The sequence below is a fragment of the Capra hircus genome, chromosome 3, assembly GCF_001704415.2.
Source record: "Capra hircus breed San Clemente chromosome 3, ASM170441v1, whole genome shotgun sequence".
Classification (NCBI taxonomy): domain Eukaryota; kingdom Metazoa; phylum Chordata; class Mammalia; order Artiodactyla; family Bovidae; genus Capra; species Capra hircus.
In genome coordinates, this window is record NC_030810.1 from 87,290,002 (window position 1) to 87,314,977 (window position 24,976).

The 24,976-nt window shown below is 51.7% G+C and overlaps 1 protein-coding gene across 4 annotated transcripts in view; it reads left to right on the forward strand.

The window, feature by feature from the left end:
- SLC6A17 (solute carrier family 6 member 17) overlaps positions 1,696–24,976 on the forward strand; it is a 55,541-nt gene continuing 32,260 nt past the window's right edge. Inside the window, exons 1-3 of one of the 4 annotated variants that reach the window (XM_018045889.1) lie at positions 1,696–2,395; positions 18,401–18,774; positions 23,821–23,978. In XM_018045889.1, coding sequence (XP_017901378.1) covers positions 18,489–18,774; positions 23,821–23,978 — 444 coding nt within the window. In that variant the 5' untranslated portion in view covers positions 1,696–2,395; positions 18,401–18,488. Of the gene's footprint in view, positions 2,396–3,697; positions 3,765–18,400; positions 18,775–23,820; positions 23,979–24,976 lie in introns of those variants that run through there. The other 3 variants (XM_018045888.1, XM_018045890.1, XM_018045891.1) reach the window with 3 other exon arrangements.

The window sequence follows — 24,976 nt, forward strand, 5'->3', positions numbered from 1 at the left end:
CGGAAACTGACCCGATTTCTTTATTTTTGAGTTTGCTTATATACCTTTTGTTACACATAGGGATGAATACAGAGTAACGCGGGGGTCAGCAGTCCTGACCTTTATCAAAATCAGGTGCTTCACATAAATGTATAAAAAAAGGTCTTAGGGATATTACATCATCTTCTGGCCATGAGTGAGACCTGCTGACATTTTATGATCCTTTCTTTCTGATAACCAAAAAACTTATTTTTTCCACGTGTGTTTTTTCTCAAACCAGGCACCACCCTCCAAATAAAGTTGCATTCCTATAGGGTGAGGGTGTAGTGAGTTACAATCAAAAAAGGAATTTATTTAACCCAAGGTTAACATGATTAGTCTCAAAGGTTAATACTTATTTCTCCTATATGTTAGTTATATTCATTATAAGTGTAGGGAACATGGAGATTTAGCAGCAAACATCAGCCCAACAAATGAAAATCCTCTCACCAATGCTCCCCTTAAGATCTATTTAGTCTTAAGATATGATAAAGTTACATTCTTACACAGCAAGGACACAGTGATTTATAACAAAGTACAGTGATCTATTACAAAAGAGAAAATCCATTAACTCAAAAAGTCTAGTATTGCTAACATCAAAAACTACTGTATTTCCTTTTCTATATTCCAAATACATTGATTAATATATTCCCAAGTGCCTAAGGATATGGAGGCCTGGCGGCAATCATTGACTCAACAAGAAGAAAAAGCCCTATGCTAATTAAGACTCGAAATACTCCAAAACTCTCTGTGCTGTTTATGGTTGAGAGGTAGTAAACAATCATGTGGCAGGAGTATGAATAATCCTGTCACACAAGCTAGTCTGTCAGTAGAGAGGTTTGACCTGAAACATCCTTGTCCCACCCAGAGCAGGGAATTAGCAGCAATTATTGACACAACAAATGAAGAACCCTTCACCAATATAATTCCTAACCAACACACTATACTAATAATTTCTAACTCCCCAAAAGAATTTGCCTTTAGTAAGTCTAAAACATCTCATGCCTCTCAGATTGGGAGGCTATAAACAATCACATGTGGCCGGACAAACCTACACAGGTGGGCTAGATAACTTTCAGAGGAGTCCGTAAGTTGAAACACTCTTGTCACGCCCAAGAATTTTTATTGCCTTGGAGCTGCGCGTTTACTCTTTCTCCGAGAGAAACGGTTATGGGGGAGAGCCCCCCGTAAAGTCAGAGGTGTAGGTGAGAGCATAAAACAGACTCTGGTTTTGGGGTTAGATGCTCAGGAACAGGGGTCTCCTGAGGCTTGATCACGCCTTTGCGTATGCCAAGCCTCGTTCTTCATGACCTTTGCCATGGGCGGAGTTCCTCACGCTGGCCCCCGGCAGGCAGCCATGATGAAAATGTCGGTCTGTACGACTCCAAAGTCCTTCTCCTTACCCCTCACCACACCACCTTCAAGTTCTCTGCCTTACAACCACCCTTCTCAGACTCTTTCCTTCCCTCTCCCACACCAGGTCAGTCATCACAGGTTTACCTTCTCCAGGGTCTGGGTTCCTTGGACGGGGGCTTCAAGAGGCTGCTTCCAGGCAGACCCCTACCTCTCCTGGCCCACTCCGCCTACGTCTGCCATCAGAGGCCCCAGAACCTCGCATTGACGCGGGGCCGCGCGTGAGTCAAGCCTGCGTCACGGCGCCCCGCCGTCAGGGTGGCCTTTCGCAAAGCGAGGGAACAGTGCGCGCAGCGCTGCGCTCCGCCCCGCTCCGTTCCGCTCCGCAGAGCCGGCGCGGCCCGAGTGCAGGGAGGTTGGTACTGGGCTCCGGCGCCTGCAGCCTCACGCGCTCCCTCCGCAGCGGTACCTGGGTTCACGGACCGCTCCCCCGAGGCCCGAGCACGCCGCGGGCGGGAGACCGACCGGGACCGGCGGAGAGGGAGGGAGCGAGGAGTGATCAGAGTCGCGTGCGCCCGTGCGCGGCTCCGGGTCTCCTCCCAGCCCCGGCTGGGGCCCGTCGCCGCCACACTCGGACTGCTCGTGGGAGGGGCTGTGCGCCCGCCACCCGTCGGGGACCGAAGCTGCTCGGTCCGAGTGCAGGAGCCGAGACCGCGCTACGACCCACGCGGGACAGGTGAGTCGCTGTCCGCGCCCCGCCTGGCTTTATGGGACCAGCCGCCGCAACTTCAGCTGTTCCGGCCCCGCCCCAGCCAGGGAGGCCTAAGGACTGAGGTGCGAGGCGGCGCTGCCCGGGTATCCGCCTGGCTGTGCGAGGGCCCCAGCCACTTGATCCGCCGTTGCCTGGCGACGGAACCTTGAGGCCCGAGCTTCTCCGGCGCTTCGCGGGTGCCCTGCGCCCCGCTCACGGGGTGGACACCCGGCTTCACCTTCCCGGGCTCAGGAGGGCCGAAGAACTCCAGAGGTAATCGGGCAGAGCTGCCGAGGCAAGCGCGCGCGGAGGACCGGGGGAGGAGGCCCGGCAAGAACCGCCGCCTAGAGCTGCGCGCCTAGGGTGCAGTTCTCACCGGGAGTCCCCTGCGCGGCTGGGGACCCCAGCCCCAGCCACTCGGCTTCAGGCCCATGACCTTGACAGTAACATTGGCAAGAGAAGCAGAGCGCTCGCGCCTGAGATAAATATTTAATTCCCAGTCTTGGGGCTGGTCCTGGCTGAAGTCGAAGCTAGATAGCAGAGAGCCCATGCTCCCTCCAGGGAAGCGCGTCTGGGAACGGAATGGCGGAGATGCGGACGTAGGTGCGCGAGGTGCAGGTCTGGAGCGGGCGCCGCTTCGGGAGCGAGGCCTCTGCCACGTTTATTCCTGTGCACACCGTGCTCTCCAGCGGCGCGCGATGCTTGTAGTGCTCCAGGGAGGATCGCTCCCGCAGGGGCGCGGCCACCTGCTCTTTCCTTTTAAGGCTCAGACAGCCCCATTAGGGCTGCAAGTGTTCAGAAATCCCGAGGCCACTCACCTTACAGAATCCAGTCGCTGTCAAGGAGAGTTAAAAAAAAAATAATGTTCTCTTTCCTCTTTCGTTCTTTGAGAAAATTTTTATCGGATGGTTTAGATTAAGGAATTTCTAGCCGGAGCTACCTTTGGGCAATTCAACTGTGAACACGAGGCAAGTGGGTTTGGGTTAGGGAGATAGGTCAGGGGTGTAGAGAAGGAGGCTTGTTTTGAGGGCATTGCTCCTATTAATGAGAACTTTCAGGAACTAAAAAAATCCTGAAATGCTCCCCCTGACCCAATTCAACCAAAACTTTAGTTATACTGTATTGGACTGATGTCTGAAGAACAAGGTCAGAGTGAGTGGAGGTTAACAGAGGGCTTCTTGTGTCTCATGCTGTGCTTGCATTATCGCGTGATAGGCTGAGGTGGACCTGGGCAGGAAGAGCTTTGAGGTCATACCTACTTGTCCTTGGCGGTGGCCCATCCATGGGTACCATCAGAGGCTCAGCTCCTCTGCTGGCTTTTTCTCTAATGGAGCAGCTGTGGCTAAGTAGGTGGTGAGCTTCAGCAAATCCTTGCAGCTCAGCCTGGAGGGTGACTCAGTGCAGAAGGCAGATTGTGCCCACCAGCCTGATTGGAGTGAGTGTTTGGCCTGAGTCACATGCAGAGTTGTGTGTCAGCTATTTGTGAGTTGAATGAAGCTCTTTACTGGGACTTGTGAGTGACAAGGACCCAAGCTTCCAGTGTTTTGACATCACTGACCGAAGGTGAGCAAGTCTCCAGAGTGAGCTAAGCAGAGATCTGGCTACTGGGCAAGTGTCCTGGAGCTGTGAGCCCATGGGAAAGGTGAGCAGGGCCGGGTTGGGGGAGGGGAGAGTGGAGGAGAGGGTTGGGGTGTGGGGAGAGGATACCCGGTGATTTCAGTGAGAACTGGGCCCAGTGCTCTGCCATGTGCCAGTGTGGGGTGACCTTGGGCAAGTCCCTCACCTCCCGAGGCTCGATCTCCTCCACTGTAGAGCAGGGAGGCCAGTAGTACCTTTTCTGCAGGCTTATTTTTAAGCCCAGTGCTAGACACCTAGCAGATGCTCATTAAATGTTAGTTCTGCACCCCTTTCCTCATGGATCTTAATCAGAAGTGAGTCTTTCTCTTCCTGTCCTTGTTTCTTGGTATGAGAGGGATGAAAATGACAGGGCTTTCCATGTGGTTGAGAAGGACCTATAGTGCAGCTTCAAACTGACCTATTTCCAACCCTCAAGTGTCCCCTGGGAGATCTTGAGTGGGGAAGCCTGAGTAAGAGCAGGGCTGTGGAATGTGGAGTCGGGTGGTGGGGGTGGGTAGGGGGTGGGCAGAGCTGCGCTAGGGCCGCTGGGTGCTGACCTAAGATGTGTGCACCTCAAGAGCAAAGAAAATCAGGGGACCCCCGGACAGCAAGAAAGAAGCCATGCTGACTCAGGGAACTCTAGTCTGCGACTGGAAATGTATGTATGTGAGTGAGTGTGTGTGTGTGTGCACGCATGTGTGTGTGCACGTGTGTGCATGCTCATGAGAGTGAGTGGTACATGCACCCTGGAATCACTGCCCTCCCAGTTGGATCTGGGAGCAAATTCCAAGGATGATACAATAAATACAGAGAGGAGAGGAGCGGAATCCTAAGAAGCAAGTTCTTTCTGTCTGTGCAGCTTCCTTTTCCTCGTGCTCCTTCCTGTCCAGATTTGCTGCAGCAGAACGATGCATCATTAATCCCTTCAAAGCTGCTAAGATAAGCAGCAGAACAGTTTAAAAGGAAGATGGATTTTGTCTTTTCCTAAACCAGGTCTGAGTTATTGCTCACTCTCAGGCTGGGCTGCAAGAAATCCTTACAAAAATTTCTGGAGCACCAGGATGGGGAAAAATTCTGTTATTATAGATTCCTTTTACATCAGCCTTCTTTAGTCTGGCATCCCCTCTGACTTCCAGAGGTCAGAAGCACAGTACCACGGGTAGCTCTGTGGTAGTGCATGCCCCGTGATCGCAGGTGGGATGGTCATCTGTGGGGAAATGCCTGCTTGGCCTGCTTTTAGGAGGGCTGAGTGCTGGATCTTTTCACTTTCATGCATTGGAGAAAGAAATGCCAACCCACTCCAGCGTTCTTGCCTGGAGAATCCCAGGGATGGTGGAGCCTGGAGGGCTGCCGTCGGACACGACTGAAGCGACTTAGCAGCAGCAGCAGCAGCAGAGTGCTGGGTGCTTAGCACACAGTGATAATATCTAAGTTTTTATTGAAGCTTCTGAGCTGTGCTAAATGCTTCATTCATTTACTATCTCATTTAACCTTCATTACAGTCCCAGGAGGCATATTATTGCTCTCAGCAGTTTACAGATGTGGGACTTGAATTCAGAGAGGTTAAATAATTTGCTCAAGGTCACACGGTAGTGGGTGGCAACCTGAGAATTTGCACTCAGGTCTGTTAGTTTCCAGACCTCATGTTCTTGATGTCTATGTGATGTGAATCCATAATAAGTTCTTAATAAATTTTTGCTGACAACATAGGTATTTACCCAAACGAGGTTGTCTAAACCTGTGAGTCTGTTTCTTTAAGCTGTTGCTCTGAGAAGAGGAACACGAGCCTCCACTAATGTGAAATTGGTAGAGAAGGAGCATACCCCAGTTTCTAAGGGGGAATACAGTATGTGGTCCCAGGTTGGTTGGAATCCAGAAGAACATCCCAGGTGCCGTCTCAATGCTTTACTGTCCTGTCCATCTTTCTCTTCCTGATCGCTACCACCCCAACCTCATTCCTATAAAGTCTGTCCCAGTCTGGAGTTGTTTTTAGGAGCAGTGAAGGAAGAGTCAGAACAAATGTGAGGATGCCTGAGGATTTTTGCTTCTGCAGTACAAAGGGCAGCCAGTCACTGGTGGGCTCTGATGTGTCAGGTCTCTCTGCTGGAGAGTGTGTGCCAGGGACCTGCAGCAGTTTCTGGTGAGGCCCCAGACCCCAGAGTGAAACTGCTAACCCTCCAAGGTCATTGGCAGCAGTGGCGGCAAGGGCTGCCCAGGGGGATGCTGCTTGCTTCCTGGTCCTGTCCCATGGAGCCTGTGCTTCTCACCCTTGGGGCTCCACCACGTGCATCCTTGACTCTTCTGGGAAACTTGGTCTCTGATTCCTTCTGCTTCTCCATCTCTTCTCTCTCTGAGAAATCACCTGGAAGAATAGGTCCCTACTCTCCTAGCCTGCCTCGCATCTTTGAGCCCTCTTTGTTCACGATGGGGAAGTTTCTGAAAGTGAGGGTGGATTGTTGAAAGGTAAGCGCCCCCAGGGGACAAAGAAGTCTTCTTGGAAGCCCTTGCTCCATAGACAGCCATTTTGAGGAGATACAGTCTTTGGGTAATTCTCTCTCCCATCCCCCATCCCCCATGAGTAATTTTAAAAATTAAGATATGGTCCATCTCTGGATAAATTCAGTTATTAAAAAATATAGTTAGATATTCACTGTGCACAGAAAATTCACATGTGAAAACGTGAGCCCAGGTGTAAGATGCATTACTGTACCAAATTATTCTCATGTTTAAAACCAGGTACGTTTTGTTAGAGAACAATCCTGTGTCAGATGAGGCTTGGGCAGCCTGAGTCCCCAGCTTGGGAGCTGAGACTGAAAATGCTTTTGCTCTGAGCCCACTTGTGGAGTGAGGATGGGGCAAGCGTGGGGCCAGAGGAAGTAACACCCCAGCTTCCAGGCCTGGAAGTCATTGAATCGACTGCATCTGACCCACTGAGGTGCCACTCTGTCTTCCACAGCCTACTCACAGTTCATTTGAAGATAAGTTTCCTTTTGCTGTATTCCATCATTTCTAATTACGGGTTTAATTGGAACTTCTGTTGGATTCTGTACACCACTAATTTGCCACCTATTATTTCACTTGCAAATAGAATCTATTGGTCCACACCCCAAATTCCTGCTGGCTGCATTTTCTCTTTAGTTATTGACTTCTGGGCTCCTGTGGTTTTAAATCCAACTCCAGGCTAGCAGTGCTGTTTGGTAAAGCTACCATTCAGGGGATGTGAACAGTCATCTGATGGGATGGCTCCAGCAGGTGCTGCCAGGTGAGTGCTCAGGGAAGACATGGATCTCCTCTTCCTGGGGGTCTGCAGGGAGGAGAGCATGCTCCTGTAACGGGCAGCCAGCGCTGGCTTTCAAAATGGCCCGATGGGTGCTGTCCACGGTCCTGGCACACCTCTGAGACAGCCTGCCAGCTAGTAGTTTGGGGACTCCTTTAGAACCACTGGAAGGAATCTCCTTGACCAGTCCCCCAGTTTGCATTATGCTTTTAGCTTTGGGAATGGACCTGGCCAAGTGAGAAAGCTCCTGAACTCCAGGAGGAATGATGGTAGATGGACTTGTTCCATTGTTGACTTGCTGAATGAGATTCACGTGTGTCACTTTGCAGTGTGGCACAGTGCATTGGAGAACATCCTAACCAGGGCCCCAGATGGGGGCATGTGGCCCAGAGATAATGACACCTTCATCCCCTGGAATAGCCTTGAAGGGCCTAGGATGGAGAAGCCTCTCCATTTACCCAATGTGCCTTGGCAGTATTCTCTTCTCCGTGCGTCATCACGTGTGGAAGCCTGGAAAGCACCAAAGTCTGGAAGAGTGCGGACTACTGAGTGAGGCGGACCACAGCTTGGATTGTCTCATCTGTTTCATGGCTGGGTAATCTAGTACCTGGTAGTTATCTAGTATACAGTAGTTATCTTCCCTTAGCTTAGGCTTCTTCATCTGTAAAATGAGCATTCCATCTTACCCCAGGTTGTTTGGGAGATAAATAACATATGGAAGGACAGTAGGTCTTCAAACGTGTGCTCCCTCCGCTGCGATCTCAGGTGGCTGGTGACTTGCTCCTGATGGGGGTGCCTTTCTGCCCACCCCTCCACAAAGCCGTGCTGAAGGCTGCTGGGGAAGGAGACACAAACGTTTCTGGTCCTCAGGAAGGAGACATCATGTTGGGACTGTAATTAAGAGTTTCTGATCACTATTCTTTCAAGTGCTCTTCGGCAGTCTGGTGGGTAATTTAGGTAATTGGACACCCGTGATTCCTTCTGTCTTTCTCTGGAACAAGAGGAAGTAGTGGCTGTAAGAAAATCCAGCTCAGAGGATTAGGGCAGAGGTTGTAAGGACCCATCTGTTGCCACTGTGGGCCTCCCACAAATAAGAAAAGCAGGGAATCAGGCTTTTGCTTGTCACTCTTGGACTTTTTGTTTTCACAACTGACTTAAAAAATAAATTTTTTTTTTTCTAAATCAGGACAGTTTCATGGGTCTTCTGTTTGGGGCCTGCATACATTTCAGTACCCTGGGTCCTCTGTTTTCCTCTCTTTAAAACCTCAACCTTATCCAATAGCCTGGCCCAAGTCACTACCATCTCTAACCTACCTGCTTTTTCTTTTTAAGATTTATGTAGTTGATGTACAACACTGTGTTAACTTCTGCTGTATAGCAGTGCGATTCAGTTATTCATATGTGTACATACTTTTTCATATTCTCTTCCATTATGGTTTATCACGGGCTACTGAGCATAGTTCCCTGTGCTGCACAGCAGAACCTTGCCATTTATGCATCCGATATGTGATAGTTTGCATCTGCTAATCCCAAACTCCTAATCCACGTGCTTTTTAACTTGGACTCTATCCATCCCTTTAAAAACAGCCTTCTGTTCGAGGGAAGACCCAAGCTCCTTTCCATGGTTGCTGAGCCCTGCCTGCTCAGGCTGCCAGCTATTCTCCTGTCTCAGCATATCCTACTTACCCTGGCTTAGGGAGCTCTAAGCATAGCACCTGTGTGGCTCCTGCCGTGGGACCTTTGCACCTTCTGTTCCCCCTGTCGTGACTGCTTCCCCACGATATCCTGGCTTGTGCTTTCACATTTTCAGGTCTTTAGCAGAGTTGCTTTCCAATACCCCCTATACATTATAGCATCCCTACCTCACTCTATCCCCTGTATATATTTATTTGATGTCACTGTGGATATAGTTTATGCCTATATATACGATATTCCCTGGTAACTCAGCTGGTAAAGAATCCACCTGCAATACAGGGGACCCCGGTTCGATTCCTGGATTGGGAAGATCTGCTGGAGAAGGGATAGACTACCCACTTCAGTATTCTTGGGCTTCCCTGGTGGCTTGGCTGGTAAAGAATCCACCTGCAAGGCGGGAGACCTGGGTTCAATTCCTGGGTTGGGAAGATCCCCTGGAGGAGGACATGGCAACCCACTCCAATATTATGACCTGGAGAATTCCATGGACTGTATAGTGCATGAGGCTGCAAAGAGTTGGATACGATGAGCGACTTTCACTTTTCATTTTCATGTGATATTAATTTGTATTATATGTGATTTGTATTTGTCCTCTAAATCCCCCAGAGCAGGGACATTGTTTTCTCTGTTCTCTGCTGTACTAGGACAGGGCCTGATGCTCAGTTACTGTTCAGTAAATATCTGTTGAAGGAAATAAAGGACAGGAAGGAGGGAAAGAGAGAGGGAAAATATAGAGAAGTTTTTAAATCCCATATTTCTGTAGTATCTCTAGTTCGTCAGAGTCTCTGGGCTCTATTCTCCTTTAGTTCAAGAGAGAAGTGGAAATAAGTTGGAGCTCCAAACACCTGCATCCCCCACTAGCCCCACACGTCCTCAGGTACCATGTGCTTGTTCCAGGCTGGTTCCCGGACGCTGCAAGCACAGGGGGGAACGGGCCTCTGTTCCTGGTTGAGCCCATTTCCCCCATGTTCCATGTGGAGGGGCAGCTGATGGGGTTTATGGTGTGCTCCCTGTGTTATTTCATTTTATCCTCATGACAGTCCTACGAGGTCAGAGCTTCATCCCCTTCTTTTCAGGTCCAGAAGCTGAAACCAAAAGAGGCTGTAAACCCTCCCAAAGACTCACGACTTGCAAGTGGCTGCAGGACTCAGGCCCAGGTTTCCCTGACTCCAGATCCCATGATCTTCCTGGGACAGTGTGGTGGCTGAAAGATTCTGGAGTCACCTTATGCTGGTGGTTGGGACTCCAGGCCTCCACTTTTGGACTGTGTGCTATATTCCATCAAACCCAAGATGTGTAATTTTGCACAGTGTCACATCTTAAAATCAGAATGTGCAGGCAACAGTGTCTCAGATGGGCTGTTGGTCAAGTGGAGTGGTGACCTAGTTGGGTGAAAACCTTCCAGGGACCCTTTCTGGTAAGTTCAAGAAAGTACCAGCACCAAAAAGTCTTAAGTTCAATGAAATTACAAGTAATGTATCCCCTCTGAGCCTCTACTTCTTCATCTGTAAAATGGGGATAAGAGTGGCACCAGCCTCATACAGCTTTTGGTTGGGTTAAAGGAAATAATGTCTATTCAACACAATGGCTGCTATGGATAGTCAGCCCTCAAGAAGGATAGCCAGCCCTCAAGAAGGATAGCCTATGTGCTGCTGGTCTTTTAAAAACGATTTATTTATTTATATGGTTGCGCTGGGTTTCAGCTGTGGCAGTCAGGGTCATTGGTTGGGGCAGATGGGATCTAGTTCCCTGACCAGGGACCCACTTGGGCCGTGCATTGGGAGTATGGCGTCTCAGCCACTGGGCTCACGAGAGGAGTCCCCGTGCTGCTGCTGAAACTGTCACTACAGTCCACTTTGCCCTCAGCGCCTAAATTCTAGTGGAAGGCCAGGCGTCTGGGGGGCAACCACGGTGCTGCTCTTGCTTTCACACTCACTGGGCGTGCATTCCCCCTCACATGACTTGGTAGAACTGAACCAAAAGCTTTTGTTGGCACTGGCCTCTCCCATATTTTCCAGTGCCAGTTCCTCCCCCCGTGGACCATCTGCCCCTTTTCCTGCTTTCCTTCCTCCTTGGCTAAGAAAATAAAATATCAGCTGCAGAGAACCTGCTTAGTAAATGCAACAGGAAGGTGAGACGAGATGTAGAAGATTCCACTGGCTCCTTTGCCTGTGTGTTAGCCTCTGGAAGGCTCCACGCCAAGAGCATGCCCATCCAGTGATTACTTCTCTGTGGTATGGATGAATCCTGCCTGCAAAGTGGAGACAAGGAGGCACAGATCATAGCTCCTGTATGAAAGGCAAAATGTCTTTGAGCGATGGCCAGACTTCTTCTTAGTTTATGTTAGCTTCAAACAGCTGCTTGGGGCATCACATGCTCCCGGGATCAGAGTATCATGTCAGAAGATGGGAAAATTTGAAGCTGAGAAATAACATCAGATTCTGGAAATTTTGAGGAGTTCAAAATACATCAATTCACTGATTTGCTCACTCAGTTCATTCATATCATATTTATTGAGCACATGTAGTAGTTGGTCACCAGAATTTGGCCTTGGAGAAGCAAAGATGCGGTCAGTTGGGATAACGACTGGGGACCACAGCACAAAGCTGGAAAATCTGTGAAATGGAGTCAGAAGTGGCCGTTCTGTTGACTCGATGTTTCAGGAAGCTTTTCGTTCTCTTTCTCCCTCTATCCATGTGATAACCAGATGCAGTTAGTAGGTAAGAGCTGTTCCCTATTTTCCAGATGAGTCAGGGCTAGAAATCTGTCTTCCAAGGCCTAGGGTCCTCCCCACATGTGCTGCAAGGCTGCGCCAGATTAGAGCCTCTGGCTGGGCAGACGACTTCTTGTAGGTTTACCACGTCTCTGCTCAGAGCTGTTAGCTTTCCGCCGTCACATCTTTGTTTCAAAGTAGAAGGCCGAAGTTCCGATTTAACATAGGAAGCAGGGAAGCATGCTGTTCCTGGAGGGTGTGCAGGCAGAGACCTCGGAGCATCTGTGAATACCATGTCCTGTCCTGTGTGCCAGGCCCGGCTGGGTGTGGGGCAATGGGGAGGGGCACAGAGCTGATTCATCTTGGGTCCTGCCCTCAGGAAGCCTTGTGGTTCAAAAAGGAATCAGGCCTTAAATAACTAGCTATACTAGAAAGCCAGATGGTAAAAATAGCAAATAGTCAGTCTTACAAGAAGTGTGCTGAGGAAGGGAGAGAAAGGGATGTTCTTTCTCACTAGACAGCTGTGAAAGGCGTCACGTCATTGCTGGGCCTTGAGCTGGACCTTCAAAGACTAGAAGGTCGAAGAGGCAGAGGATGAGGGGTGGTGAGTGGGCCAGGGCCAGGGAGGTGGAAGGAGGCCCGCATGAGGAGCTGCCACGGTGATGCGAAGGCAGTGGGTGTGGGGAGACATGGTGTCTCCTCCAAAGGCCTGGAGGAGCTGGGCACCTGGTGCTGGCCTTCCATGGAGAGAAGGCCTGACTTAGAGCATGAGGCTGGGAGAGGACAGATCTGAACCCACTGACGGGACTTTGCGATGTGGGGATGGAGGGTGGAGGAGGGAGAGGCCAGGAATGTGCTGGCGCCTGGCTGTGCCTCCTGGGCGAGAAAACCCAAGTTGAGCGGCCGCCCCAGGCCAGGGCCTGCCTGGAGCAGTTTGTATCAGTTGACTGCCAGAGGTTCCAATAAGATAGTTAAAAATAATTCGGAGGACAACTTGGGTCTCTTAACAGTCTGATCTGTATTGGGCTCAGTGGAAGCCCAGAGGCTTTGAGGTAATTAGAAAAAGTGTGTGGACCACCATGGCTTGTCACTTGGAAATCAGGAAGCTGTTAAGTTCCCTGAGAGGAAGGGACCTGACCTCGCTTCCTTCTCACCACTGCTTAGTCCTGAGTTGGCCTTGGCTGTGTGGCCCAGGGAGCTGGGCGTCCTCCACTGCGCTTCTCTTCTGGGGGCCCACGGCTTCCCTGTGCTGTGGCGGTGGTTTAGTAGCCAAGTCATGTCCAACTCTTTGTGACCCCATGGACTGCAGTCCTCCAGGCTTCTCTGTTCATGGGAGCTTTCAGGCAAGAATACTGGAGTGGAATACGTTTCCTTCTACAGGGGATCTTCCTGATCCAGGGATCTAACCCAGGTCTCCTGTGTTGCAGGCAGATTCTTTACCACTGAGTCACCGGGAAGCCCTGTGATAGAGGTTTGCGTTTATAGACTTGTAACACTCTCTCCAGAGTACCCACCCACCCAAGGCAGCAACACTGAGCACCCCCAGGGTTTCAGTGAAGTCAGTCCTCAGGGTCTGAGGTCCTCTTGGCTCCTCTTTCCCCAAGATAGCAGCTTGTCCACTCAGTTCACCTGGGAGGCTCACGTTGAAACTGACTCCTTTGAGTTTGTCCATTGAGTTACCAGGTACCACCTTACTGACCTCAGGAGGCAGGTGCTCAGAGGGTCCCCCTTCCCCAGCTTCTGTGGGGTGGAGAGGCCCCTGGCTTGGCCTTGGTTGCAGGGTGAGCAGCCATCCCCCAACCCAGCCCCCATCCCGGGGGTAATTACTGAGTGAGTGCTGTGCTTGAAAGGTTGTTGTGGAGCCATCAGCCCTCTGGCCCCGAGATATTTTTACCTGTCTGCCTCCTAGTCACACTATTTTTTTCTCTTTTTAAGAAGATTCACAGTTCACTCTCCCGGCCTGCTTCTCTCACATGCGCTATTCTGAGCTGTAAGCTGCATCTGTTGCTAAGTGACAGATCTGGCAACCGATGGCTTTCTCGGCATCGTGTTTTAAGCAGCTGAAGCATCCTTCCGGGGTGTACCATGGCACCGCATCCTCTGATGTGCCTCTTGGGAAAGCACCTTTACAACCCCCCCCCCATTTACTATGTGGGGTGGTAATCTGAGAACAGAGGGCTGGTGGTCAAAGCATCATCACAGCACCCCAGTGAGCTCTCATCTGGAAGAGCGTGGCCTGACAGACAAGCCCAAGGGCCTGCAGTGTCTGGTCCCTGGGGCAGGTCACACCTTGCTCACATGCATGTGCGGGAGGAGCACTCCCTGGATATACGCAGAGCTGAAAGGGCCTCCGGGATCATCCAGACCTACCCATTGCACACACAGGGAAAGCAAGGTGCAGAGAGGCCAGGTAATGGTGCCACTTTGCACAGTTGGCTGGTGGTTGGCCAAGCAAGACCAGCACCGAATTGGCCTCCCATTGCCTGGATCACCTCTGGCTCCATGAGCAGCAAAGGCAGGGCAGAGAGGAATCTACCTGCCTGCACCTTCTCTGATCCTGGTGCTTGTCCCCGGCTGAGCTTCAAGGTCGCTGGGTACACGTCGGATTCCCGGGCCCTGGGCTCAAAGCTCACCTTTTGTGGCACAGGGTCTCCAGGCTTCAGGGGCCTGGAGGGCTGTGGAGAGGGCAGGTTCTTTGAAGTCACTGCTGCTGCCTCCCCTTTAGACATGGAGAGAGCCCAGGAGTGAGGAGGCGTGGGTACTGACAGCTGTGTGATGATGGCCATGCCCTGTCCCACCCGGGGGCACACCCCTGTGTCACAGAGCTGACATCTGTGAGCACTTGCTGGGGGCCAGGCCCGCTCCTGAGACCTGTACAACCTGTCCTCCCCTCGCCATTACCAGGTGGCCGTGCTCCGTTCCCTGGCACTGAGGGCATCAGCTCAGTGAGGGGAAGAACCTGGCCAGGCTGGTGGCTGCTAAGGAGGGAAGCTGGGATTCGAACCCAATCAGTTTGGCTTCGGAGTAGAATCACCACCTCATACTGGGCCCATGGACTGTCTAAAACATGTTTTTAAATGATTTCAAACTATTCCAAATATGAGCCATAGTTCTATTCTAATATTGCCAGGCTTTACTGTGAGGGCATGCTTTTTTTTTTTTTTTTTTAATCAGCAATAACATTGCTGATCTTCAGGCCTGGGGCCTGGCCCTGTATGGCACTTACCTGCTTCCCTTTGACCCCAGGGCCAGGTGGGTTGGCCTGGACCTCGCAGGGTGCTGCCCCACCAGCTTCAGGATGCTGCTACGTCTCGCTAGCGAAAGAGGACATCTCTGCGCTGGTGGTGCTTCACAACGCTCTCCACCCTCTACCCCACTCCACCCACAAACTCATTTTGGTTTTTCCTGAGGAGAAACAGGGCATTTATGTAATGAAATATAAATAGGGGGACTTACATATTTTTAAATGCATTCATTTTAAATGGATAAAGACAAACAAGACCAGAATTCCAGATTGCGGCCTCCACCCTCGGGGTCCTTCCTAGCGCCAAGCCCCGTGCCAGGCACTCTGCGTGCATCTGCTCATGGAATCCTCACACAGCCCTCCCTGGGAGGCAGGAGCTGTCATCAGATAGAAGCTTTTCACCCAGCAAGGGCCCGACACTTGCATAATTCAAGCGAGGTGGCTGCCCACCTCTTTCAGGGCACCAGCCAGTGTCTTTACAGTTGGCGGAGCAGGGGGGTGGGGAGGGGGGTAGAGGGGTGGAGGTGAGAGGTGGGGGAGGAGTGGGGTGGAGGGCAGGGGCTTTGAAGTCATACAGGCACTTCATTCGCTCACTCAGGCACTTGACGTACCTTTCCTGAGTGCCTCTGCCCCAGTGTCCCCTCCTCAGGGATGCCTTTCCAGATCCTAACATTGTAGCCCTCCAGCTTGCCGGCGACCTCACTCTCCATCCCATGATATTTGTCATTGTAGTGAAAATCACCACTGGTTATTTTGTGTGTCTATTTCTTTGAGTGGCCTGTCTGCCAGAAACAGAACCTCCACAAGGGGAAGCTCTGGATTCTTTTGCTTGCTGCCTTATCCCTCACACTTAGAGCCTGCTACAGAGAAAATGAAAGTGTTAGTTGATCGGTTGTGTCCAACTCTTTGCGACCCCATAGACTGTAGCCCGCCAGGCTCCCCTGTCCATGGAATTTTCCAGGCAAGAATACTGGAGTGGGTAGCCATTCCCTTCTCCAGGGGTTCTTTCCAACCCAGGGATCGAACTCAGGTCTCCCTCATTGCAGGTAGATTCTTCGCTGTCTAAGCCACCAGAAGAAGGCACTTAGTAAATATTTGTCAACTCAATGGAATGAGTGAAATGGGCTCTCCAATCCAGGCCTTTCTGACTTCAAAGCCCCCAAAGAAGATACTGTCTTCCTCCTGTGTTCCACCCCGCTGCTGGGTCTGACCCAGTGGCTTTGGGCAATTATTTCTTTCTCTCTGGGCCTCAGTTTCCTCATATATAAAATGAGAATGTTCCTAGGATCCCTCAAACTTTAGTATTCCGAACATTGGACTCCTGTAATGCGAGCAGATTTGTGGATGCAGAAGGTTCCAGTCCTGATGGCAGCCTGGCCCAGTGTCTGAGCTTGCAAGTTTGCAGGAGCATTTTGCTGATGGCCCAGAGGACCCCAGGCCCCATCCTGTGGTGCAGGATGTTCATGAGCATCAGTGATGTCTTGGGAAGAAGGAAGAAGCTCATATTGAGCTGATGCCTGTGGTTTCCGTGATGCTGTTGTGGGTACCCTTCTCTGGACTTATTAGAATGTGCCAGTTTTGTCCTTGAGCCCTCTCAGTTTACAATGGTGCCTTATCCCCCGCCTCCCTTCTCGTGCTGGTGACCAGAGCTGCCACTCACTAATCTATTTATGGGAAAATGTGTTGTTGAATTGGCCAGCCTCAAGGTAAATTCTGCTGACTTGCAGGAATCCCTGTTTTCTCCAGTTGTGACAAGATGAACAGTATATCATATCTAATGCATTCCAGATTGTTCTGATCTAATCCTGCTGCAGGCTGGGTACCTGCAGGGAGGCTCTGAGTTCAGGTGCCCTGGTGACTGCGCTCATAGGAAGGACCTACCTGACCCTCCTCCCCAGCGCTAGGTTTTTATAAAACTCCTAAGGGAGCTGAGGAATGACGGACGAGTTGGACAAGCCGCCATCGCGTGTGCCTTAGGTTTTGTTCTCCATTTGAGGGCCTAGGGACCACGACCTGATGACTGCGGAGAGGGAGGGGCTCATCCTGGCAGCCTAGGCAGGAACACAGGCTTCCCCCGGCACAACTTCTAGGGGTACCATTTGCTTCTGTAGCACAGGCACCATAGCAGCTTGCGGGGAGGCTGAGGCCTTGAGGGCCCACAGATAAACAATCCTACCTTGGGACACCCTCCAGGCCATGATGGAGTGTTCAGCTGACCCACTGTGAAGCAGAGTCCCAACCGAGAGCTGTTTCTTATAGGGAATTCTGAAGTCTTTCAGGCAGTCTGGCTCTGTCCCAAGACCCTGACTATGCCTAGAGTAGAAGGGGGCAGTCACTAAAGAATCACTGCCCCCTTGGATGAAGAGGACAAGAAAGTGTCACTTGCTTGTGTGATCCAAAACCTGGCCTGGGGAGGGCTGGCTAGCCTGCAGACCAGGGAGGACAGCTGTCCCCACCTGCCAGGTCTCCTAGCTTCATTGCATGTATACTAGGATTTGGCTGGCCAGGTCTCCACAAAGGTCAGGTGCTGGGTGGAGTCAGCCAGGAGGTCTGGGTCAAGGCCAGCAGGAGGGGCAGGTGTGCACACTTCTGCTACACAGAGCTCTTGCCCGAGTGTTGAGATGGCGCATGCAGGGGGAACAGAGGCAGCTCCTTCGCTTCGTGGAGTTACGACAGAACAGGATGATTTACATCCCTAGAAAGATGCAAGGCAACTGCCGGCCGGGGTGTACGTGGTTTAATTTTAAATCCTCCACCCTTCCCTTAATGAGGAGGTGCTTTGATACAAGCAGAGTGTTGGGATCCTTCAAAGGACTCGTTTCCTTGGTGCTCTATTTGTTTAAGGGAAAGCAGGAAAGATGGATGGGGAATGGCAGAGGCAGGGGAGAGTTTTGCCTCCCCCGCCTGCCTTGTGCAGACATTATCTGCTGTAAAACTGTCACAGAAGGATGGAGAACTGGCTCTTGGCTGTGGTGGCCTTCAGATAATGTCACTGCTGAGCGATGACCCAGGATTTGTTGGCACTGAGCAAGCATCTCTAGGTCTCTGCTGCCAGAATCTTTAGCTGAGCCTGGTCAGTACTCTTGCCTGGGGAATGCTGGTGTGGACACCAGCAGGGCCCCCATGTAAGAGCGTTAGCCTTTTTTTTTTCTTTTTTGCAAACATGAATGTCCCTCTGAATCACTTGGAGTTTCTGTAGAAATACGTTATTCTTTGGTCTGGGGTGGGACTGAGAGTTGTGTTACTGACGAGCATGTTGATGCCACTGGCCCCCAACTGCATTTGGAATGCAGGTGCTGGTTTCCCTGAGTCCCACCAGGTGGTTTGGCTACATAGAACACAAGAGGGCTAGGACTTGGCTCCACCTTGTGCTGCCCTAGGAGGGGAAGGCAGTGGAGCCCTCCAAATGTTCTTGAACATTCTAGGATCTATGATGGTGAAAGATGGCCGTGTTGTGATGGATGACCCTGTATTTGGGTTTGGTGTATGGTGTTACCCCTTCCATCAGGCTTGCCTTTCTGATGATGCTCAGCTGAGAAGGCCCATGGGGAAACTGAGGGTGCAGACCTTGAGGCCCTCAGTGGCCCTCACTGGAGAAGAAGGCAAGCTTGAAGTTCAAGGCCACTGACCAGCTTCTGAGTGTGCGAGAGGGAGTTGACTGGGTCGTGTCCACTCGGGCTCCCCACCTGTCTAGTGTGGTCAGCAAACCCTCTCCTGCTTTTCTGGTTTCAGAGGTCCCTGGATGAGAGGGAGCTGACGGCAGCCAAGTCCCACCTTCTCCACGTGCTGGGAAGCAGGGCTGCGCCACCCAGGGGGCCCAATGCCGAAGAACAGCAAGGTGACCCAGCGCGAGCACAGCAATGAGCACGTCACGGAGTCGGTGGCCGACCTGCTGGCCCTGGAGGAGCCCGTGGACTACAAGCAGAGTGTTTTGAATGTGGCTGGCGAGGCAGGCGGCAAGCAGAAGGCGGCGGAGGAGGAGCTGGACGCGGAGGACCGGCCGGCCTGGAACAGCAAGCTGCAGTACATCCTGGCCCAGATTGGCTTCTCTGTGGGCCTTGGCAACATCTGGAGGTTCCCTTACCTGTGCCAGAAAAATGGAGGAGGTAAGGGGCAGCCCTGCTTGTCCCAGAGTGCCCTGCATGTGGGCTGGGCTGAGGGGAGGAAAAAAACACCCCTTTATGATGCAGAGCCAAGGCCCTTGTAGCCTGGAGCTCAGGACTCCAGAGTGAGACTGAAACTCTTTCCCAGGAATGGCTAACAGCTCTCAAGAGGCTGCAGGAGACAATGTGGGCTCTGGCCCTGGACAGCCTAGATTCAAGTCCCAGGGGGGGCCAGTTGGCTCTGGGACCCTGTGCAAGTTGCTTCATTTCTCTGTGCCTCGCTATCCTGCATCTGTAAGATGAGAATAATAGTAGTTCCTGCCTCACAGGATAGTTGGGAGAATTAAATGAGCTTTATATTTATTAATAGAATGCTTACCACTATATCTGACGGGGCTTCCCAGGTGGTGCTAGTGGTAAAGAATCCACCTGCTAATGCAGAAGACATAAGGGACGTGAGCTCAGTCCCTGGATCAGAAGGATCCCCTGGAGGAGGGCATAGCAATTCACTCCAGTATTCTTGCCTGGAGAATCCCATGGTGGGAGGAGCCTGGTGGGCTACAGTCTGTAGGGTTGTAGAGAGTTGGACACGACTGAAGCGACCGAGCACGTATCTGACGCACAGTAGTGAGCAGCTGTTGGCCATTACTATTAAATGCTTATAGATGCCAGGCACTGTGATAAGCTCTTCCTGGATATTAGGTTGAAATGCATGAAGCTGCATCTTGGAACAGCCAAAGCACCAATTTCATATGGTTCATACAGTATTGTCCCCAAAAACCTATGTGAGGTAACACGTAGGTTAACTCATATTAGAGGCTGTTACTTGAGGCACAGAGAGGTTAGATCACTTATTCAAGGTCACACAGCTGGTGATAAAGTCAGGATTCAAACCTGGACAGCTTGGCCCCAGAGCCTGAGCCCTTAATCACTACACCTGCTGCCTCGCAGGTTGGAGAGGCCCTCGTGCTGCCCCTCCAGAGGGGGATTCGCTCCCCACAGAGGATCTTGCCCCTGGTATCAAACCATTTCTACTCACTATTCTAGCTCCTGGGGTGGGTAGAAGCCCCCAGGCCTTATCCCCTAGCACCTCTGAGGTAGGCTGGAATGTTCCAAAGGCAATTTGCTTTGAAACCAGGGGGAAATGAACCAAAAATAAGCAAAAACAAACAAACAAACAACCCAATGGGCTTTGACAATTCCAAGCTCAGACCTCTGGTCCTGGGAAAGTGATGGAGCCAGCAAAGAACTTCCTTGCCCCTGGGTCCCTGTGCCCTGGGACTGCCACGCTCCAGCCTGAAGGTGTGGCCCCAGCTCTACAGGCAGTTTAGCCCTGTCACTTCCCTCCCTGCCCCATGGATCTGCCATGTGGGCTCCCCCAGAGATGCAGCACTTCAGAGTCCCTCCCTCCCCTCTGGGATGCTCTCCCTGGTCCAGAAGGCAGAGCCTGGCTGGAGACTTCTCCTCCTTTGCCAGTTCTGTTGAAGGGCAGGAAGTGAGAATGCCCACCTGACTTAGGGCCAGAAACTTCCATCTTGCCACCAGGGCACAGTCTCTTCCCTCTGTACTCTCCTTGCTTTGAAGATCTTTATTTTCACTCACCCAGTAAATAGCTGAGATCAGAGCTTTCAATCTGTATGGCATGCCATGTTGTGTTCTGCTTAGTTGCTGAGTCGTGTCCAAATCTTTGCGACCCCATGGACTGTAGCCCACCAGGCTCCTCTGTCCATGGGGATTCTCCAGGTAAGAACACTGGAGTGGGTTGCCCTGCCCTCCTCCAGGGGATCTTCCCAAACCAGGGGTTGAACCAAGGTCTCCCACATTGCAGGAGAATTTTTACGGTCTGAGCCACCAGGGAAGCCTAAGAATACTGGAGTGGGTAGCCTATCCCTTCTCCAGGGGATCTTCCTGACCCAAGAATCGAACCAGAGTCTCCTGCATTGCAGACAGATTCTTTACCAGCTGAGCTACCAGGAAAGCCCCCTGTATGACAATGGCCAGGCCCAAGTCACTGAGTTGATATAAGGCCAGCCTGAAGCAAAGTTACGAAGGGAAGTGTGTGATTCCCTCAAGTGCTGTTAGATGTTAAAAGCTCAGAGTACCCAAAATGACTTCATAGGGCACGTTGCATTAGGGGCTCTGGCTGGCAGCCTCCAACCGCATCCCTCATGGCTGAGATAATCAGTCTGCTCGAGCATTCAGTGCTGAATCCCAGAGTCCTTCTCCCCGCCACACATTCCACCACCCCCCTGCCCCCAGGCTGCATTCTTGCCAAAGTCTGTTAGTTCCCAGTGTCGTCAGACCGTTGCCACGGCACTAGACATCACGAACAACCCCCAAAGAAAAGCATTATCAGGTCTCAGGACTCTGAGCTCCCCATTCCATGCTCCTACCTTCATTTCCCATCCTTTCTAATTCCTGGAATCCTTCTTTATCTCTACCTTTAACTCCTACATTTTACTGGTTTTTATAGCCATCTTAAACATTTTAGTCATCTTAAATGTATTTTGGAAGGAGGCAGATTGTCACAGGAGATGGTTGGTCTGAGAGTCAAAACTCTGGTTTTGAGCCCTGAGTGATCCAGTGAGGACTGCTTAATTTTGAATGGAAACTCCAAAACTCCGCCTATCTCCGCCAGATGTTGGCAGTTTCTTTATTCTTCATCCTCGCAGTTTGCTTGTTTTTCTCTTTATTTTTGTGAGAAGTAGGCAAATGGTCATCAAGTGCTTACTGTGGGTAAGTCACTCATTTAATCCTCATGGCAGCCCTGTGCAATAGATGTGCAGTTGAAGCATATGAACTGGGCATTTTAAGTAAAAAATGATCAAATATCAGCAATTTCATATGATTCTACCTAATATCTTCATCCTCTACATAGATAAGAAAACAATGGCACAGAGAGATCAAGCAATTTGCCCAAAGTCACAGAACCAGTAAGTGGTGAAACCAGGACTCAGGCCCAGAAGGTCTGACTTCAGGGTCTGGATCTCAACCCCCCGCTCAGCACGCATCTCAACGGGCCGAGATCAAGGTGGTCTTTCAAAGCCCACCTTGGGGCTTGCTATTAATAGCGAGACGTGCTAGAGATCCAGGAAGCCTCAGAGACCCCAGAATCTAACTCTCTGCAGCCATGTGCTCCTAAATTTTATAACTCCCTGAACAGTGCTCCCAGCTGTTTAGACTGATGACCTGAGGCCCCGAAAACCACTGAACCATCAAAGTAAGTTCAGATGTGTCCCCACTTGTATTTTCTAAGGTAGAGGAGGGTGCATGTCCAAATGACTTTAATAAGGGTTGATATGAAAAAGCACCTGTGAACCCAGGCAGAATGCTGCTCATCCAGCCTGTAGTCCCCTGAGCCCTGTGGTTAGCTAGACCTCAGTGTGTTGAAGCAGCCTCCAGTCCAGTCGGAGTCCTGGGGCCTGAGTGGTGGCTGGTGGGGGCCAAGTCTTTGCAGCAGCACCTGTCTTTGGATAGCAATTACCTGGAGACTCTCCCTAGTTCCCTGGGAAGAGGAGAAAGGCATCCACAGAAAATGCCATCCTACTTCTCTGATCCTTGAGACCTGTCTCCCTGCACGTCTTCCCCGACCTGAGGACTCGTGGGTGAAATACAACACCAGGGAGCCTGTGTCCCTCTGCTGTCCTTCAGATCACTCCTCTGCTCTTCCGTTTCCCAGAGCTGGAGACCACGAGACAGAGCTGGGTTAAAAGACAGAACCGGGGGTCCTTTAGGTCCCTCTCCTTTTATAATATGATGCAGAGGCTCTTTAGTGACAAGTTAAATGTATGTGTTCATGTGACCGTGTGCACGTGTGTGTTGCATGAATTAGATGCTCTTATATAAGTTGCGGGGGGTTGTTCCCTTGGGCGCCTTTTCTGACTAGCTCCGTTGGACCCGCGGCCCTCTCTCAGCATGTATATGCTCAGCTGATCGTGTGTGATGTGTGTGTGCATGCTGATAGTGCTCAGGTGAACCCGAGGGTCCCACCAGCTCTCCTGGGATAGTGTCTGTGCCTTCCGTGGCCCAGATAGCCCCACTGCACACCCTGGGATAGAATAGCCAACAATGGGCTGTTGCCAAGTGCCGAGTTGTGGGCCCCAGAGGTGCCTGACTCCTGGGTTTATTACACATGTTGGGATGTTGCATTATGGGGAACAAAGCAGTGTGGCTGGGGGGTCTTCTGGAGGCTCCCAGTTTGCAGGGCTTGGTCTGGGAATGGTGGGCACTGGAGACACCTTTAACAGACAGGCAGAGCTGTGCCAATAGCACTGCTCACAGGACTGGGCTGTTGGCACAGCTCTCCACCAGAGTCAATTGTCTGTGTCCAGACATGGCTTTAATTCCTCTGCTAAATGCCCTGTCACTTGGAATCGAGACTGTGTCTGCCGTGAGACCTGGGACAGCAAGCTAAATTTATTGTCTGGAATCTTTAGTGAGATCCATTCTATCCTTTTTGATCCTCCTGGCTATGCTTTCCTAAACTGCTAATTTCTCTTCCGTTCCTCCCAATTAGCTATAGATTAATGGCGATGCTTGTCAGACCCTGTGTCCCTGGAGAGCTTCCAAGCTCTGCTTCGCTGGAGCTGGCCAGTCTGCTGTGTCAGCATCTGGTCCCCCCAGACTTGGGGAGGACGGCACCCCAGGGTCTGTGCCTCTGATGGGCCAGTGGGTGGGGGCTGCTCCTCTGTGGGCGGGAGGGGGTGTGAACAGGTGTCCACAGAATGCGTAGGGAGGTGGGGCTGTCTGCCTCTGAATCCAGCCTTGTGAATAGTAGGCGTTGACATCCATCTGGCTCCTCCCTTAGTGTTTTGGGTCAGTGGAGCCAAGGGGGAGAAGGAGGTCTGGGCAGCCAGCGTGTGGTAGGTTGCATGTGTAAGCCGGAGCATTCCTGGAGGAGCACAGGGCCTGGAGACAGTTTGAGGATGATTGGAGATGTGGCTGAGGCTGTAGGACCTGGCTGCCACCCCTCCCTTACCTGGCTGCCACCCCTCCCTTACCTGGCTGCCATGCTCCAGACGCCCTCTCACATCCCTCCCTCCTCCCCAGGTGCCTACCTGGTGCCCTACCTGGTGCTGCTGATCATCATCGGGATCCCGCTCTTCTTCCTGGAGCTGGCTGTTGGCCAGAGGATCCGCCGCGGCAGCATCGGCGTGTGGCACTATGTGTGCCCCCGCCTGGGCGGCATCGGCTTCTCCAGCTGCATAGTAAGTTGGGGGCCGGTGGCGGGCACAGGCTGGGAGGCAGAGGGGCTGCTCTGGGGCACAGGGCTTACAGCCCAGAGTCCTGGGAGAGGTGAAGGGCAGGGAGGGAGACCCTCATCCTGAGTATTGCATCCAGCTGGTGTCTCAGGACCACATACTTCCTAAACTGGAAGTTGGCACCACTGCCTGAATGATGTAATATTTGGGACTGTTATGAAGGAGGAAAGGCCTGGGACATCTCAGCCAGAGTTCTCTGGGGACAAGTGGACCATCCCAGATACCCGCTCTGCTTACTAGCCCATCAGCACTCTGTGAGGGAGGCCCATCCTTTCTCCTGGGTTAGAGGGTATTTTATTTGGGTGAGAAAAGGCAGCCTTGGGGTATGGTGTCTCCTTTCCAGTTTGCTGTGCGCATGAACGGAGCTGAAGAAGGCCTCAGGGGTCTGTGGCCAACCCAGGAGGGGTGTGGCTTTGGAACAGTGGGAGATGGGGAGACCCTACTGGCCTGGATGGGAATGCTCCATGAGGGTTACAGGGTGATCCACAGGGCTGCAGATGAAGCCCTGCTTAGCTTTCCAGGTGGGGAAACCGAGCCTCGCTTAGGAGCAAAGTCTGCAGGTGCCCATGCTCACACCCAGGATGAAAACTGGAATCTGCCTCTGGAAGGATCTGTCAGGCCTGGCAACAGGGCCAGCCCAAACCTGCCTCAGGCAGACTGGGAGAGATCACCTCTGCACAGGTTGACAGGACCGAATACAGTGCCCTCTGCTGGGGCTGGCTGTGTATATGTGCATGAGTGTGAGTGGGGCCTCCTCCTTGGACTGTAAGCATTCCAGTAAAGGCAGTGGGCATGTCTCCCGCTATATTCCCAAACATGTAAGGTATGCTATAGGAGTGTCTGCTCATGCATACCAGGGCTCAGACAAAATTGATGAAGCCAGGGTCTCTCAGCCCTCACACTGCTCAGCAGTGTCACATACATCAGATAGCCAGGCCCCTGGA